At 35.6% G+C, this 18771-nt stretch overlaps 1 protein-coding gene and 1 long non-coding RNA gene across 2 annotated transcripts; both read left to right on the top strand.

The window, feature by feature from the left end:
- Positions 1-2056: 2056 nt before the first annotated feature.
- Positions 2057-7010, top strand: LOC110730733. Its single transcript, XR_002513148.1, has 3 exons — positions 2057-2258; positions 2572-2619; positions 5960-7010. It is a non-coding gene; the product is annotated as an uncharacterized LOC110730733 (long non-coding RNA).
- Positions 7011-10855: 3845 nt separating this feature from the next.
- LOC110730726 (3-ketoacyl-CoA synthase 11-like) lies at positions 10856-13772 on the top strand. Its single transcript, XM_021910550.1, has 2 exons — positions 10856-11820; positions 12733-13772. The coding sequence occupies exons 1-2, from the start codon at positions 11017-11019 to the stop codon at positions 13516-13518; spliced, it is 1590 nt and encodes a 529-aa protein (XP_021766242.1). The 5' UTR covers positions 10856-11016; the 3' UTR covers positions 13519-13772.
- The last annotated feature ends 4999 nt before the right edge of the window (positions 13773-18771 follow it).

Raw genomic sequence — 18771 nt, 5'->3', positions numbered from 1 at the left:
ACGAATTCTAAAATTAAAGATCAATATTTGAGTGCCTTTACGACAGGATATGATTTGACATTTAATGACATCGCCAAGGTACCTCTTACATGTTAATGGAGTTTTATGATGTAACACATTATAATATCTAGTAAGAGTAAGTTGACCATTGTGAAAAAAAAAGAAGATATAATTATGTGTTATACATAAAATAATAAAAAATCAAATGAATTATTCGAACACTCAAATGCACTTTCAAGCTATTTGCAAATTAGATGGTGCACTCAAGAGTTTTATGCTCATGATACACTTGGTTAAAATGACAATCTATGTTCTTGATTTTTAGTAGATTAAACGTGCTATTTCAGGTTTGAAAAATACATTTTATAATTAATTTTTGTTTTTGGTTTTTAATGTATATGTTCAATGAAGTATATTTATTATATCTTACATCCTTCTATGTGTTCTTTAGTCCATGTTCTTTAGAATTTGCCCTTTTATTTTGTGAGTAAGACCTTGCTTGGTGGTAGCGTTTGAAGTAGCGATTACTGTTTTGACCAAATTAAGAGTGTTTTGTAAGGTAGTGGTTTGATAGAGGTTAGCGTTAGAGGTAAATGTTTTGGTAAGTTTTCTCAAATGTTAAAATAGTAGCGTTTCAAAGATAGCAGGTAGCGTTTGTCAAATTTTGGTTACTTTTTAAAACAATACTTTAATTAGTATTTCAACTGCTACATTTGCCAAACACTCACACCGCTAGTTGGAGGTTACCTTACTACTCCATATGTCTCTTTTTTTTTTTGCCCCATTGGACTTTGCACAGTCTCTGAAACACGTCTTGTAATGTAAATAACTTTATTTCTTTACGCGTAAAAATAATAAAAACTTGATAATAGAATATACAATGAGATGAATCCAACAAGACCTCACATGACTTTATTACCTCTTAGGGAGTACTTACTATTAACTGATAGCTACTCGTTATATTACTTGGTTGCTAAAAGTTACCGCTACCGCAAGTTACGCCGAACAGGGCCATAGTTAGAGGTGTGTCGATTCAGATAACCGGATGGAGTATGGGTTGATCCATGACAAGTCGGGTCTGTTCGGGTTGGGTATATTCGGTTCACAATTACCCTTTTGACTTGGTCGGATCGGGTCGAGTCACTTTTAGGTCGGGTCAAATTTGGGTCAAGATCTGTCGGGTCCTGACTGGGTTTGGGTCGGGTCAACTTTAGATTGATTCATATTCAGTTCGGATAAATTCTGATCGGGTTCAAAACGAGTTTGACTGGGTTGCGGGTCGGATGACTTAGGATCGGGTTGGTTCCGATTCGGTTGATTTCGGTTCTGTTAAATTCAGTTTGATTAACAAGGTTGATTCAGTATTTGGTCCATTATGATACAAATACTTTTTGTGTTTGGCTGAATTTTGGTTGGGTTGATCAAATTTAATATCCAAATAAGTACATTTTTAAAACTAGAGTATTTATTGAGTTTTTTTTTTTTTCATCTTTTATTTGGTCGATATCAAGTCATTCATGTGTCACTTTTCCTGCCCTAATTGTGTCATTAATATATGTTTAAGTAAAAAAAAAGGTAAATAATGGGTTGGGTTTAAAATTATGGTTAGTTTGAAATCATGTCTAGTCAAAATCAATTCGGGTTAAAATCGGGTCGGGTTAATATCAGTTCGGATTAAAAACAGATCGGATTGAATCGAGTATTTGTTGGGTCAATTTCGGTTCGGATTGAGTTCAGGTCGAGTCAAATCGGTTCAGTTTGAGTTCAAGTCGGGTCAAATCGGTTTCAGGTTGAGTTCAAGTCGGATAAAATCGGTGTCGGGTTAAGTTCAAATCGGGTCAAATTCGGATTCAGGTTGAGTTAAGTTCGGTTACAGATCGAATTTGAGTCTTGAATTTCTCTGATCAAATCGGATCGATTACAGTTCGAAACGGATGGTTTTTTTTCGAATCGGTTCGGTTTTGACACCTCTAGCCGTATAGTAGTGTGACTATGCACGTTTAATGTTGCGGAGTAATTGTGGCTGCATAAACAGGCATTTTGTACATGTCCAAAGTAAACAACCGTCGGTCCGTCGCTAGTCCCCCTTCTCTTTGCTGTGAACCACCAGTTCGACAGTTCTCATTAAAGGCAGCACATCAACAACAAAAGAGGGATTAGGGGTTTCAAGAAGGTGTAATGTCGATGAATCCTTCAAATTCCAACTTCTTGATTCCTCTCAATGTCTACATTGCGATGTTCTTCCTTCCAAAGATATGGTAAACATAAATATTAATAATAAAAAAACAGTTTAATTCTTTTTCGGTTTGTTTTTTTTATCAAATAATTACTTGTATTAGTTTTCACTTTTCAATTGAATTTTTTTGGGAAAAATACAGTAAACTAGCCGTTGGATTGTACCCTGTATTGCTTTCAAAATATAGACATGCACATTACTTTCAAAATTTTAATTAAATATTTTTAAAATTTCCTTTATTTAGTAATTGATTCTTTTAATTTTAGCTTTATCTTTGAATTTAATTAAATGGTTCAATATCTGCCTTAATTTTGTAAATAATTTCACTATTTCAGGTTGATCTGCTGTTGGTGGCACAACAAGTGCGTTATGCATTAATTATGGTAAAATGCCTTTGCTTTATTTTAATTTGCTTGAATTTTGATGTTTGTTATGTGATGATGTAACTGAAAATGAACATGTATTGACTAAAATATGAATTTGTTATATTGGTATGGATTTTTTGCTCTGAAACTGAAAATGTAGCTCCAATTGAACATTCATTATTGACAAAGACTAAAGGATGGTATGATTGATTTGGGTTATAAAATATACGAAGTAAATGAGATCACTTAAAGTTTATTAACTTGAAATTGTCTGTTTGCTGGTCAGAAGTACAAATAAATTGACCTGGAATTTTAAGTTTCGAGCTTCAGCTTATGACACACATGATCCAAACCAATCAAATTGTCCTGTTTATAGGTCTAACCGCAATTTCTTTTTGTTTTTTGTATTGGGAATATGGAGTTGGGTGCTTTGCATTTTGTGATATAAAGGCAAAGAGGCTGAATACTAGTGGGCTTTAGGCAGCATGCTATACTTAATTTTTTGTTTTGTCGGGCTGTTATTGTATGTTTCCAAGAATGACAACTTTTTATGTAGGGGTGTTTGTGTGAATGCCAGTCTTGTTAGACTTTCAAAGTGATACTTTTTTTTGTTGCTAACCCAATTAGCTAAACCATAGGTTAATAACCCTCTTCCGAGTATCAATGGCTTCCCTAATGTGCAATCACACCTAATATCATGAACTCAATGAACTTCTTAGAATGGGTTGGAATTCATTTAGAATCCATTCCATGGTTTCATTTGTTTGGTTGGGCTATTTAAGTATGGAATCTCATGCTTGGGGGGTTCTAACTCCATCTCATTCCCTTGGAATCTCATACCCACCTCCCAAGGATTCATAATCCATACTACCACTCAAGTATGAGAATCTATTCCATGATTAAACCAAACAACTTTAGATTGGTATGGGATATAGAATCTATACCACTTTAGTATGAGAATCCATACCAATCTTTTCCAGCTTAGTGAACCAACGACCCCTAAGATTTTAAGTATAGCACTTTATTTTTCTTTCAATCTACTTTGCTGTTTTCTTATTTCCACAGGGGTTGTTTGTTTAGGGAGATAAGGGATGAGAGTTAAGGATAAGGAAGTGGTAAAAGAATAAGGCCTTGGTATTTTGGACTTATTTTTTAATTTTCTTTTCTTTTTCAGTTCAATTCAATCTAGTCTAGTTAGTTTTCTATTTGAAATTTAATTCCATTCAGTTAAATTCAAATTCATCCTGTTCAAAAGAATAAGGCCTAAGTGTTTGTGTTATATTATGGAGGGTGGGAATTATAGAGGATAGGGTTAGGGATAAAACCTCCTCTTATACCTAGGGAGGGGGGTGCTATAAGGGGAAGAAGTATAAAAAGGCAATGTTATTAAGGGTATATTTATGAAAAGGAAGGAAGAAAGAGAGATGGGTAGTGTTATTAAGGATATATTTATAATCTTGTTACTTATCCATCCTTATTACCAACTTATACAATCAAAGGAAAACACTTATTGTATCATTCAATCTATCAATTTCCTATCCTTATCACTCGTTTGCATCCCTGTTAGCCCCTTCTGTCATACCCAATGCCCCGAAAGATGTGTGTGTGTGTGTGTGTGTGTGTGTGTGTGTGTGTTTGTGTGTGTGTGTGCGTATACAGTATATATAATATATACATACATATATATATATATATATATTATAATTCAACACATTCCATCTAGATACAATTCTTATTTTAATATAGACATAAAGATTCATTTCCATATTAATTATATCCAATCTAGTATTCAAAATACAAACAATTTAAATAAGCAGGAACATTAAATCTAATAAATTTATATATTCAGTAATTCATGCAATTAAATCAATAGTTAGGGTTAGCCAAACCCTAGATTAATAAATCACTCTAGCATAGTTAAAGATGTTAAACAAGGCGTAAAAGTAAACATCATAAAAATAAAGCAAGAAAAGAGAGAGAGAGAGAGAGAATAACAAATTTAGTTAATTGTAGAGTATCTTAAAGAACAAATAAATCATCCAAATTCAGTCCCAAAACTTAAGCATAAAGTATTAAATGAGAAGGAAAATTTAACGGTTGTCCTCTAAAATTGGGTAAGGAAGTATTTACAGGTCTTTAGAATGTATATACCAACTTAGCAATGCTGTAAACAAGGATTGAGTTCGGCACGTATGGCACAGTTGTGCAAGGTGGTCTGGATGCAACTAGGAAATGCATGGTTGTTCACGTTGCCCATAACTTTTGAATTAAAGCTTTGTTTGAGACGCTTAGACTAAAGTTTATCATTGGAAAGCTGTTAAGCTAAACTTTTCACCCTAATTGGCCTTACAGCAAGATCATTTGTAATTATAAAGATAGGGACAAAATAGTGTAACATTTGTAGTTTCTGTTTATCTTTTGTTACCACTTTATTCCTTGATTTTAACGTGTTTTGGGTCTATTATATGTCATGTGAAAAGTGCCAAGTACCGTGATTCTTGTATTCATCTATAGGTGCTTAAAAATATCTAGATCACAGAATAATCTATGAAAGTGACATTGTACACAAGTAAGAATCAAACTATATGAGATTCAAGTGATTGCTCTAATATTACATGCAATTGCATCTCAATATTCAACTAAATGATGTTAAATTATGGGCTAATCAAAAGGCGTTGAAGGATCTTGATTGCCTCAGTGCACCTCAAGCCTTTTGATACGTCAGACAAACCCAAATAAAAAAACCAAGTAGAGTGTTTTCTCTGCTGCTTTCCCTTTGATAATTCTAATTGCCATTTTCCATTTACTCTCCTAGCTATAGGCTAGCCCTGAAATCCCGATCCAGTGCAATATCTTACACCAGATTCCTTCAACAAAACAACATACTAAAAACTACAAGTAGTAATCATGCACTTGAGGAAAAGAAGACAAAGATATAAAATAGTAGTTCTGCACTTGATAAAAAGGATTCAATTCGGACCTTTTCTAGATTTTGTTGCAAGTTGAAAACACACATTGGAAGTTGGTTGATAATTTGCTTGTAATTTAGCTGATTTGAGTGCCATATGACAGTTGTATTATTCTGAATCTTGTTGGTATGCTCAGCCCTTGCCCTTTTGATAATGGTTGTATTGATTTCTGGTGGCTGGTGGCTGGTGGCTGGTGGCTGGTGATTAGTGGCTTTAGGTTCATACCTGCTTTGTCCTAACATATTAAACCTTGGTAACTTGGTTATGCAATTGGTTGTTTTTCTGTTTGTGTTCATCCTTGAGTTGTTACTCTTGCACTTGGTGCCTTCATTTGTCTTTAATTTTTTCCTTAATCTTAACTTGAGAAACTTTGATTTTCCATTTACTAGGCGGTGCAGTTCCAGCCTTGGCTTAGCTTGGGTCTTCCATCATATAATGTCGCAGGTTATTTTCATCACATTCTTCTCAGGGTGACTGGTAGACACAATTCTTGGACATCCTCAACTTATTAATGTACAGATGGTAGATAAAAAGGTATAAGTTTGATGCTATTGCCAATTGGGGACTGAACATGTGATTGTGTACCAAGACTTCATGATCTTGCTCAAGTCAAATTATGGGTTATGCTCATTTTAGTAGGGTTCTCTATCATGCTTCATTGCTTTACTAATGAGTCACTTTCCTTACCATATGTATACGCATAATTGATATCTTGAGGGCCTAAGTCCACAAAGAGGGCCTGCTATTCCTCTATTTGTTTTCTTTGGCAAAGAAATTCCTTCACTTTGTGCCCCAGACTGTTCAAACAAGGAAAAAGATCACTCAACTATCTCTTCCCATTGCTCAGTGTCACAATCCCGTTCTTAAGTCTTTTGCTGTTGTTCGGTCTGCAGATACCGTTGCCTGCTTGGAAGGTAGGTATCATTGATTCATTTCTTTCCATTTCCTTAGTTACCAATCTACACACTTTCTGCTTCACATTTGGAGTGGCTGCAGGAAATAGAGAGTAAGGTTGCCATCATGGTTTGTCTTGGAGAAGTCTTTCTTGTAGAAGTTTTGATTTGATATTATACGTAATATGTACAAAACTTTCATGGAAGCTGGAAACACTAGGGAAGGGAAGACTGAAATGCTTAGAAAGAAAGACAAAGTGGACATGTAGAGAGACCCTTTGATAGATCATAAAAAGAATGTAAATTCCTATATTTGGTTTGAGTAGTGCGCCAAAGCAATTGAGCCTGTGTATCAGAAATTCATTGCCATTGAACTCAAACTCACATACTTGTGACCTTGACAATACATGCTTGTCACTTGGCTAGGTCCTCTGTGTGTATTAGGACTTAGGAGTGATGCTGAATCAAATCAACTTGTTTTTTTATTTTTATTTTTAAAGGTATTTGATTCAATAAATAGAGTAATTAATCCCGTCATTAGCATGCAGCCAGCTTAAATGCTTGACAATCACAATTGTCGACTATGATATATTGAGAGGCTTATGCATTCTAGCATTATTCCCCTGAGCCTTTTTTTTCCCTTCTTCCTGGCTGAAAAATGGACAAGTTGGTCAGCAGCACATAATATCTGCTTCGCATTACTTAGAAATAAAACACTCAGCATTGTATGTAGGTGTATGCTAAGACTCAATATTATAGCAGCTGATAAGCCACACTTTGTCTTGTTTTGTTGACAGGAGAAGTGTATTGAGAAATAGTTAACAAGCTCTTTGATCCATGTCAATCGATTTTAGTTTTGTAAGCATAAGAAAATTCTGAGATTGAATGGTTATATTCACCTTCAGTGCTAATATATAACCACGAAATCTAGCTAGGTGCGGCGAAAATTTAAAGACTTACAAAATTCTTAAAAGTTTCAAAAAACTATTTTTTCCGGGTGTAGAAATATCTTACATACCTCTGAGCTGAGGTTGCTGGTTGAAGGCAGCGATATACCATGCCTATTAAGAGCGTACGTCATCAAGTTTAGACTCCATTTATACCCAACATCGCTATGCATATGTTGAACATGAGCACTTTGTGCTAGCAAAATCTGGCAAATTTGTGTTTTATAGCTCTGATTTAATTCTATCAGAATCGCAGCATCCAAATGATGCGTACTATCTGCAGTAATCAGTTATAATCATATATGTAGGATTTTCTTTCCTTCTGATCTTGACCTGTAGATTGATACTGTTAGTAGGGACTTGTTTGGTCAATGATATTGTCATTTAGCACTAATGTTGAGATTAAGATGTTTATTAACCATTATGCCAGTATCGACGATCACCATCTGATATGACAAGTTGGTTAGTAGGAAAGTGTCAAGAACATCAGCTAGGAACTGTCTGTTACATGGATTTGAGATGACATTTCATGGCTACATACGGTCTCTTTCCCGAGTGTCTTAGTAGTGTTGGACCTGTTGGTATGTAGTGTATTTGACAGTAAAAATTTTCGTAGAGTAAAACTGCTATTCTAATTGTATTCTTTCTGACTTGAGTAAAACTAGATTGCAGAAATCTGAAAGTTGGGGTTATCAATCAGAACTAAAAGGATGTAAATTTGTGTTCTGATGATAATATCCATACCTTCATATATAGGACCTAACTTCTATCATTATATATGGTGTTATCAGTTTATAAAATTGAAATAGATATATGTCCCTTATACATCAGTTTATTGCAGCAACTGGATTTTATGCTCCATGCCATTACTGCACTCTTAGTGTTTGATGGACAGCCTATGTTATTCATTATTTTTCAGAGATAACGATCAAATCTTAGTGTCATACTACAGATCTAGGAGCAGCTTCTGTTTTTGCTGTAAATTGGAGTTCCCAAATATCAAAATGTATGCCAAATTTGTAAAGGTTAGAGCTTGGCCTCCTATCTTCTTCATGCTTGAAATCTGAATTGTTTGTGTCAGATCTATTTCAGGAACAAGTGGGTTTCAGAACTGTTTGAACTTTTCTTAACAGGATTAAGCATAAGGACTAAAACTTTTAAACCTTTCAACGAGTTGAAAAATGAAACTAACTTGGATGACAACTTTCTTAGTTGATGGAATTGAAGGTGGACAGAAATTAGGTCTGTCTACATCATTGTCCTTTACGGCTCTTTAGCTGATTCCCTAGACACCCAAAGAATGACAACCAACAACTTTAGTCCTCTAATTTTAAAAAGGCTCATGTTCTTGCGTGCAATAACAGGAAGATTGCTTTTGAACAACACATTTTGCATATAGGTGTATTTGCAATTTTGCATGCATTACATGTGTCATTTCGGGTTTTATAAAGTCGTCAGTTTGTAGAGTTGACTTTTATGTGATTTGAATTACTAAGTTGGTTGTATGTAAATTTTCTGGATCCATTCAACTTAATTGAATTTCTCTTACCTACTGTAGGCAAGGCAAGTTTATCAAGATCAACACACAAATCCACAACCCAATTCCTCCTCATTGAACCATATCAAACAGCTGATGGCTCAAAGAATGGTTAGTCTCATTCCTTATTGCAATGAGTCACACTGAATTTCTCGAAGGATCACTTTTTTATTTTCCGACATTTTGACCATTTCAAAAATTCAAGATCACATAAAACACGAGTCATACATTATGAAGTATTCCGTATTATCAACACAGTATAATTATATGTACAAAATTCATACTCTCCTCTGTCTCACATTTATCTTTACACTTTGACTTTAATGTCAAAGATCCTCCGTCTCATATTTTCCTTTACACATTGACTTCAATGTCAAAGACAGGTTTGACTATTACCTACGATACTATAAGAAAAAACGTTTACATACAAGATCTTATAGATTTGTAATTCTCTCAATAAGTACGATTGAATTATTAATAAGTTTTAATAACAATAATTCAAACATACAAGTACATAATAATGGCCAAATAAATGTAGGGCCAAAATGATTTGAGGATTTTTTTGGTGATTAATTAGTTCACAATCTCTCCAGTAAAGCAGCAATGACACTGAAAATAATTGCTTAATATCATTCTAAAGAAAAAAAAACAGGTAAATTTTATGCCTAAATTTGTGTACCCTCAACTATTTACTTGACCAATAAATAAGCGTACTAACTCCAGCAATATGGGGGTACATCATCTTTCGTAAACATCTTCATCATTAGTTGTAAAATTGAAGAAGATGATAACAGTTGGAACAAGTATTACTCTCTTTAATTCTTTGGACAACTATCAGCTAGTTGCCCACACTGTCTTAATATGTCCAACCTGTACCCATAAAATCATATGCCCCCACCAAACGAGTAAAACCCTCTATGTGACATTACAAGGGGATCAGGGGATGAATCCCGAAATTCCGAAATATTGACAGGATAGGTTACAATCAAATTTGACTTACTCTGTACTTTTTATCTTTTACAGATTATAGTTTTTTAGTTGCAACGGTTTGACTTTTACTTTATTTAAGCTTTTTTATTGTACAAAATAATGATTTTCAAAACTTGATCATTATAGAAAAAAAATATTATCTAAAGCGTGTTCTATTATCTTGAATTTCATTAACCTGAACTAATCTAAACTTATTTAGCCTGACATACCCTATTTTAGTTGTAATTGAGCTTGTGTAGCCCTTATTGACCTCTAATCTCTATTAAAACTTGTTTTTCCTAAAGTTATTAATTCTGAACTTATCTTAACTTGTTACTCTGTAATTTTTATTTGGAACTTATTTTTTCTAAAAACTAGTGAAAGTAAGTAAAGAGAACAGAGCCTTAGAGAGCAGTTTTTTTTTTTTTTTTTTTTTAAAAAAAAAAACAGCCATTTTTGAGAGATAAATGTGAGTATGTGACATCCTAACTAGTTAATCCAACATGTGTCACAGTTATTGTAATAAAATCCACTGATAGTAAAAGTTTGAGAAAAAAACAAAAAAAAAAAGCGCGATTTGTTGGAGTAGGAATACCCTAGTGTGAACTCAATAATGTTAAAAAGGTCAAGACACACAAGAGTGTAAAATTTGATTCATCACTAAGACGTGTTGTAAATTAAATTTGCCAGTCAAAAAATAATGGCTCAATCATCATAAATTATGCAATTGGAGAAAATAAAAACAAACTTGTATAATATTAATTGCATAAAACCTGCCATTTCCCTGCTGAACGCCTACCCAAATTAAATTAAATTGTTTGTTACATAATTTCCCATCTCATGCCATAAACCAAAGAATTATTTAAAGGCGCGCATTCAATTAAAAGTTCGTTGGGGTAGTTGGTATAGTTGTATCCATCACTCTTAATAACCTCATCTTTTCTCTTTTTTCCCACGTTATATTCTCTTTTTCGTTGGTCTACTTTGTATCTTCTTACATACTTTCTTTTCCCTATAAATTACCTTACTCTTTTGCCTCTTTCCCTCCATCCCAAAATTTTTGGAAGTTTTTATTCTTTTACATAACATTCTCTCAAAAAATGGCACAAGAAATGAGTCCAAACACGGAAGCCAATGGTGCTAGGGGTGACAAGATGAGTGGTAACGATAATAATCATAACAATTATAAGCTTCCGAACTTCAATCAATCGGTCCGATTGAAGTATGTTAAGCTAGGGTATCATTATTTAATCTCGAATTTCTTGTATCTAATGTTAGTGCCTCTAATGCTTACGGTCTTAAGTAGTGTACACGTTTCAGTACATTCGCTCCAAGGGTTGGTTCAGTTGTCACTAGACCTTGTTAAGTATAATATGGTCACGGTGTTTATGTGCATGGCCTTGTTGGTCTTTCTTGGTACTCTATACTTCATGAGTCGACCTAGAAAGATATACTTGGTTAACTTCGCGTGTTACAAGCCCGATCCATCTAGGAAAGTTAGTAGGGAAATTTTCATGGATCGTACCTATAGAGTCGGGGCTTTCACACAAGAAAACATAGATTTTCAAAAGAAGATCTTAGAAAGGTCGGGTTTAGGTCAAGATACGTACTTCCCCGACGCTTTGATCAACGTTCCACACAACCCGTGCATGGACTTGGCTCGAAAGGAGGCCGAGTTAGTGATGTTTGGAGCCATTGATGAATTGTTGGCTAAGACTAAGGTGAAGGCTAAAGATATAGGGATTTTGGTTGTGAATTGTAGTTTGTTTAACCCGACACCGTCTTTGTCCGCTATGATTGTCAACCATTACAAGCTTAGAGGCAACATTTTGAGCTACAATCTTGGTGGTATGGGTTGCAGTGCTGGCCTCATTTCCATTGATCTTGCCAAGGAACTTCTACAGGTATTTATTTATTTATTTTAAATATATGATCATATCATTAACATAATAACATGCTTAATTAATCTAAATCAAAATTCTAAACAATAATGTTCTTGATATATAGGAATATGACACTACCCTTGATTTTGTTGGTGAGAATCATTAAGTATTGTAGAATAATGTAGCACAAATTTGGGCAGTTTCTTGTGAAGTGATTAGGATTCCCTTAAAAGTGAGGAATAAAATTGCTCACTTTTTTTGTTGTCATTTAAAAAATGTCCCCTTTTTCATAAGTCTTTCTAACTTTCTATATATGTCAAAAGCTACTAAAATTTTATAAGATAGACTAAAAGATAAATCACAATATTACTCTTTTATCATTTCTTTTTCCTCGTGTAAATAATGGTAAAATGGATGTTTACATACAACCAGAGTAATAAATACATGAATTACACATGTTTGACTTTTAAGGACATTTTTGGAATTTTGAATTATATGCCAGCATAATTTAGATTCTAGGATTCACTCTCTAAGATCCGTATAGTTTCCGCTTTAAATTTACGTGTAGTGATAACTTGTTACACTTTGGATAAAGAAATGTCTGTAATAAGATCATTAAATTAAGTGTGCAGCTGTTAATATTGATAACAAGAAAGCATGAAGGGTAGGTCAGTTAGGTCAAGTACAACGACAACTACTACTATATCTTATTCTTTAATTAATAATTTAATTCCATTGTTCTTATTGGACGTACATACATATATGTATGTCCAATTGTCCATGAATAAAATTATACTAGTCCTTAAATCCTATGTTGATTATGATTTCTCTAAGAAAGTTGTTAAATTAATTATTTTATAGCGATATTCATTGCTTAATTTTTTTTTTCCTTAGAAGATTTAGTAATTAATTACTCTTTGTACGCAAATGTAGGTACATGGCAACACCTATGCTTTGGTAGTGAGCACGGAGAACATCACACAAAATTGGTACAAGGGAAATGATCGATCGATGTTGTTATCAAATTGCCTCTTCCGTAAGGGAGGAGCTGCCATCCTTCTCTCGAATCGACCAACTGATCGACGTCGTTCTAAGTACCAACTTGTACACACAGTTCGTACCCATAAGGGTGCCGATGACAAAAGTTACTCTTGTGTATACCAAAAAGAAGACGAAGATATGAAAATTGGAGTTTCTCTCTCTAAAGACCTAATGGCCGTAGCAGGGGAAGCGTTAAAGGCTAACATTACAACCCTAGGGCCATTAGTCCTTCCCGTGTCTGAACAACTATTATTTTTTGTCACATTAGTCGCGAGGAAAGCATTCAAAATGAAAATTAAGCCGTACATTCCCGATTTTAAGTTGGCTATTGAGCATTTTTGCATTCATGCTGGTGGAAGGGCGGTGTTGGACGAGTTAGAGAAGAATCTCGATCTTTCATCGTGGCATATGGAGCCGTCTAGGATGACACTTTATAGGTTCGGTAACACGTCTAGTAGCTCATTGTGGTACGAATTGGCTTACGCCGAAGCTAAGGGAAGGATCAAGAAAGGCCATAGGACATGGCAAATTGCATTTGGGTCAGGATTCAAGTGTAATAGCGCGGTTTGGCAAGCATTGAAGACCATTAATCCAGCTAAGGAGCAAAACCCTTGGATTGATGAGATTGATAATTTCCCAGTTCATGTTCCAAGATTATCTCCTGTTAATACTTCCTAATTATTCTCATTATTATTCTTATTAATTTGTCGCTTTCTTTTCTAGTAAATGTGAAATATAAGTATTAGTTCATCTTATATTCCACAAGAAACTTGAACAGATATCTTATTTAAGCTATATTATGTAGTTTGATTGTTGTAGTTCACAGAAAAAAAGAGCTTTGGAAGAGATTAAATTTGTAATATTTTTTGTTAATTCTTTTGTTACGAATGCGAGCTAATGATAATCAAAGTGTGATTTTAATCTTGTATCCACCAATTTCGTATCGTTGTCCTTATGTTTTATTTAATGTATGATAACCACAAAGAGCACTGATGTAGACTATAAAAACGTGTTCCCAAGTAGTGAGAACTTTGCAACTCGAATTTTCTTTACAACTAAGTTGTACTCTTGTACATACGTTCGAACTCTGCGAAGTGGTGTGTGTGGTAGCAAGCATATGAGGTGCACACTCCTCTATCTTTTGGTGTACGATCAAATAATTCATTAAATACAACCGTCAATTAAACTTTGATTTTCACATCTTATGTTAAATTATAGTAACAACGTGTTGAGTAATCACAAAACCCTTCAATGAACTATCATAATTAATATTAAAAGACGTTGTAACCACTAGGCACTAGGTTGGCGTGACAACAAAAAATACGACGTCTTTTTCTCTTTGCGCTCTCCCAAATACAAAACCCTATACTCTTTCACACATAAGTACAAAACCAGAACCACCCCAGTTACTTGATCGAGCTTGATTCAACAGTTGTCACCGCCATTTTGCAACACCTCTAGATCAACTCTTTCCCTCGACAAAGAAGTTGATGAGCTAGAATTCAACACTCCTTTGATTTGCTCCGCTACTTAGAGTCGTTCTTCTATAAATTGAGTGCAGTGATAGGGTATATAAACCGATCCTGAGCTTCAACCACCAACTTAAATTTTTATTTGAGATGATTCTCTAACATAGTATTAAGAGCCAACATGACACAAAAGTCATGGGTTTGAATCTCATCCACCACTCCTTTAAAAGTGGAATATTAAGTGCCAGAATTGGTTTATATACTCTATCACGCCTCCTCCCATGAGAGCCCGTTAGGATTGAAATGTTGATGCAGCATGGGCCCCTCCATACCCAACGCATAATATTGCAAAGGAAAATTTAACAAGAATAATCCAACATTTGTTCCATTCTCCCAAAATGCACCAATCTTTAAATTGCCCAAAATAAGCCTAAGTTTGTATTTTTTTCTCTGTTAGTAAACCCAAATGACCTGTGACCTGAACAACTGGTTATTTTTTTTATTTTTCTTTGATTATCTTTTTAAAATTAAATTAAAAAATTAAAAAAAAAACTTAAACCACCCCCACTGCTAGCGGCCCCTCCTCCCTCCCCTTACCGGCGGCCGGCGCCCAACCCACCCCCGACGCTGCCGACACCACCCTTCCCCCCTACCGGATACAACCCTCCTTCTCTTGCCCACCCAAAATCGTTGCCTCGAACCCAAAACCACCCTAAATGGGTAAAAAGAAACCCTAAAACCCATTTTGATGGTTTTCAGGGTGATTATTTAGGGCTAGAAGCGGTGTTTTTGAGTGGGGGAACGGGGAGGAAGGGTCAATTTGAGGTGGGGGAAGGGGAGGGGGTCGATTCGAGGTAGGGGAAGGGGGGGTCGATTCGAGGTGGGGAAGGGGAGGGTGCCGTTTTTCGGTTGGGGGAAAGGGGGGGTGGTGTCGGGGGCAGCGGGATTGCGGAAAGGGGAAAGGTGGGCTGGGCTGCCGTGGGTGGGGGAAAGGGAGGGGGTGGGGTCGCCGGTGTCGGGGGAATGGGTTGGGCGCCGGCCGCCGGCAAGGAGGGGGCCTGACAGTGGTGGGGAAAAGGGAGGGTTTTTTTTTTTTTTTTTTTAAATTATCAGAATTTTAAAATAAAAATAAATATTTTTTTTATTATCAGAATTTTTAAAAATAAAAATAAATTAATAAAAAAATTAATCAATGAGGACATGACACATAGATTGCAACCTGGTATTAAATTATAGGTCAAGTGACTTGCTAGGGTTGCTACGGGAGAAAAATTACAAATTTAGGTTTATTTTGGACAGATTTAAAGGTTGGTGCATTTTGGGAGAATGGAGCAAAAATTAAATTATTCTTGTTAAATTTTACTTTTCCAAAAGCTTTTGGTATGAGAGGTTAGTTTCACATCAGTAAATTCTACAGTTTTTTCCATAGTCCGCTAAAATGCTCGTACAACAAATTAAGGATTAAAATGTAGCCTACAAATCAAATACCTTAAACAGTTGACAATTTGACATATATACCGGCTGGTAATTGAAGTCTTTAACCATGTTTTTTAATGGATGTATCAAAGTATCTATAACTCCCTAGAAATTCCTTTCTTTTAAAATACCTATTTTGCTCTTTTTAAAATACGAAATAGGAAAATTTAAAACATTACTGTCACCGTGAAAACGGCTAAGGCAATTATTAAAGACACACAACGGAAGACTCACTTTAAAAACCATTCAAAACAAGTCAACTTAAAAAGTCAAACCAAACGAAAGTAAAGTCAAACCGAAATCAAACGAAGTCGATCAAATAAAGTCAACCTACAACTTGGAACCATTGTAGGCCCTTATTAAAACCCAAAACAAATATTAAAACCTTTGTGTTAGTCTCACAAGCAAATATATAATAATCAAAGCAAATAAAACACATCATATTCTTATGGAAACTAAACAGGATTCGTTCTTCACTCATGCTCATCATGAATATGCTTCATCACCTAAAAAGCTTCTCTTTACTTTGTCCCCACTACTCGCCATAAGAAATGGGTCGTCGTAGGGCCAAGATAAAGACAAGGCCAAACAAACATACAAACACCCAATCAGCAATGTTGAGTACATAAAGGTAAACAATACACACTAACATGCTTTCATCCTATCAACACACCACTTACCTTGTTGCACCTGTTTACAAGCATACAAAAAACAACACAATCAACCAATAAAATAAATAGATTGCTTATTTAGCTTGATTAAGCATCAAACGGGTTTCCCCCTAACTTGCCTCAATAAAGGGGTACTAACACGGGAGCTAACCGTGCCAGTATAAAAGAACCATTCGTAAGTAGTGGCGGAATTTTTGCGCATAATAAAAAAGGAAAATACAACGTCATGTGTTCCCAGAATTTATGGTCAAATATAAAGTCTCATAACCCCCCCATATGTTCGTACTCGAGCACTACTAGAAATAGGTCGATTTTTGACGGACAGTTTTCGACGGACACGTATTTCCGTCGAAAATATCAGAAATTCCGACGGATTTTTTTCTGTAGGAATTCCGTAGGAAATTTCCGACGGAATATAAATCCGTGGGAAAATATAGGTTTTTCGACGGAATTTTCCGTCGGAACATTAAACTTCCAACGGATATAAAATCCGTCGGAAAGCCTGTATTTTCCGACGGATTTTATTTCGTCGGAAATTTCCGACGAAATTCATGGGCATTCCGACGGATTTCAAGTATTAAAAAAAAAAAAGAAAAGAAAAAAATCCCATATAATTTCAGAACCCTACCCCTCTCCTTCATTTCTCTTTTCTCTCTCCTCTCTGCCGCCCCTCTTCTCTTCTATTCTCTTTCTCTCTCCTCTCCTCTTTCCTCTCATTTTTCCCCTTCTCCTTCCTTTTCCTTTTCCTTCTCATTCTCCTTCCTTCTCCTTCGTCCTTCCTTTTCTTTCGTCCTTTCTCTTCCTTTTCCTTCTCTTCGACACAACCACCACCAAGTATCAAATCCAGCTTCTTCTTCACGTTTTCTGGATAACAATGGAGAATTTTCATCAGGGATTTGCTTCGATTTCTTTGGGTGTTTCACTGTTCAAAACTTCGATTTACTTATAAAAAGAAACAACTTCGATTTTGATTATTTCAAAGGTTAATTAGGCCAAATTCGATCAATAAAAGCCTAGATCTAGGCCTTTCATGGCCGAATTTGGCCTTGTTAAACCGTTTTCGTGGTGAAATTCGAAGCCCATTTCAATTCAAGATCTGTTTATTTTTTAATTTTTTGGTTTTTTTTCTTTTTTTTTTTGAAATTTTTGAGCCTATGAGTTGTAGTGTGTGTGTATGACGTGTGGGCTGGTGGTGGGTGGCGATGTGGGAAATTTTGGGTGGTTTGGTGGGGTTTGGTGGCGTGGGTTAGGGTTAGTTAGGGTTGTGGGTGGTTTCATGGGTTTGGTGGCGTGGTTGTGGGTTTGGTACGGTGGTGTGAGTCTGGGTTATGATGGTCGTGGTGGGTTAGGGGGTGGGTTAAGGGTGTGTGGTGGGGTTACGGTGGTGGGGTTAGGGGGTGGGGGTGAGGTGGGTTGGGGTTAAGGTTGTGGGTTGGGGTTAAGGTTGTGGGTGGGGTTAAGGGTGTGGGTGGATTACGGTGGTGGGGGTTGGTTAATGTGGGCAGTGGTGGGTGGTGGGTTAGGGGGTGGGCAGTGGGTTAGGGGTAGGCGGGGCAGTGGGTTAGGGGTAGGTGGGGCTTTTTATTTATTTTTTATTTTTTTTATTAAACTTTCCGACGGAAATTCCGTCGGAAGCATAGTTGTTTCCGTCGGAAGGTTGTAATACGACGGAATTCAGTTCGTCCGAATGTTGCGACGGACTTCCCAATTAAGTCAAACTTGACTTCGACAAAACAAAATCCGTCGGAATAGACCTTTCCGACGGAATTTCCCTCAAATATCGCGAAATTCCTACAAACAGTAATGCGACGACGCCTTCCGACGGAATTATGGGCATTTCCGACGGATTAATTCCGTCGTTGATTGGCTGTTTTCTAGTAGTGGAGGTATATACGTTCCAAGAGTTTTGGTGCGTAATCTCTTTCACTTTACGTAGTTTACATATTTTTAGACTTGGTGATGACTCTCAATCCACAACACAAACAATCATCATAAATCATTCAAGCAATCAACCATACCAATTTATTTAATTCTTGAATAATTAATGACCACATTTAATTTAATGTTGAATCCTTTTGAAACTATCTCGACGTTAAATAACACCTTAAGCGCATAATGCACCACAAATCCTATCTCTCGGTGTTTAAAACACCTTAAGTGCACTTAGGTACGAAAATATATAAATTAATGCTCGTGTACATAGACACTTAAATAGCTCCTTTCCCATACTTATAGCATCAATAAAAATTATATGAACTATACTAAAATTCCCTTTCAATATTCCAAACCAAATTAAACATTTAGTTCAATTAAAC

This window comes from Chenopodium quinoa, unplaced genomic scaffold, assembly GCF_001683475.1.
Source record: "Chenopodium quinoa cultivar QQ74 unplaced genomic scaffold, ASM168347v1, whole genome shotgun sequence".
Lineage (NCBI taxonomy): Eukaryota > Viridiplantae > Streptophyta > Magnoliopsida > Caryophyllales > Amaranthaceae > Chenopodium > Chenopodium quinoa.
This window is presented reverse-complemented; position numbering and strand designations above follow the sequence as displayed.

What these genes read in the sequence shown, in the direction of transcription:
- LOC110730726 (XM_021910550.1), top strand. Translation starts at nt 11,017, where the DNA reads ATGGCACAAGAAATGAGTCCAAACACGGAAGCCAATGGTGCTAGGGGT. An exon ending in TTGCCAAGGAACTTCTACAG is followed by an intron (nt 11,821 to 12,732) that starts GTATTTATTTAT and finishes ACGCAAATGTAG; the next exon opens with GTACATGGCAACACCTATGC.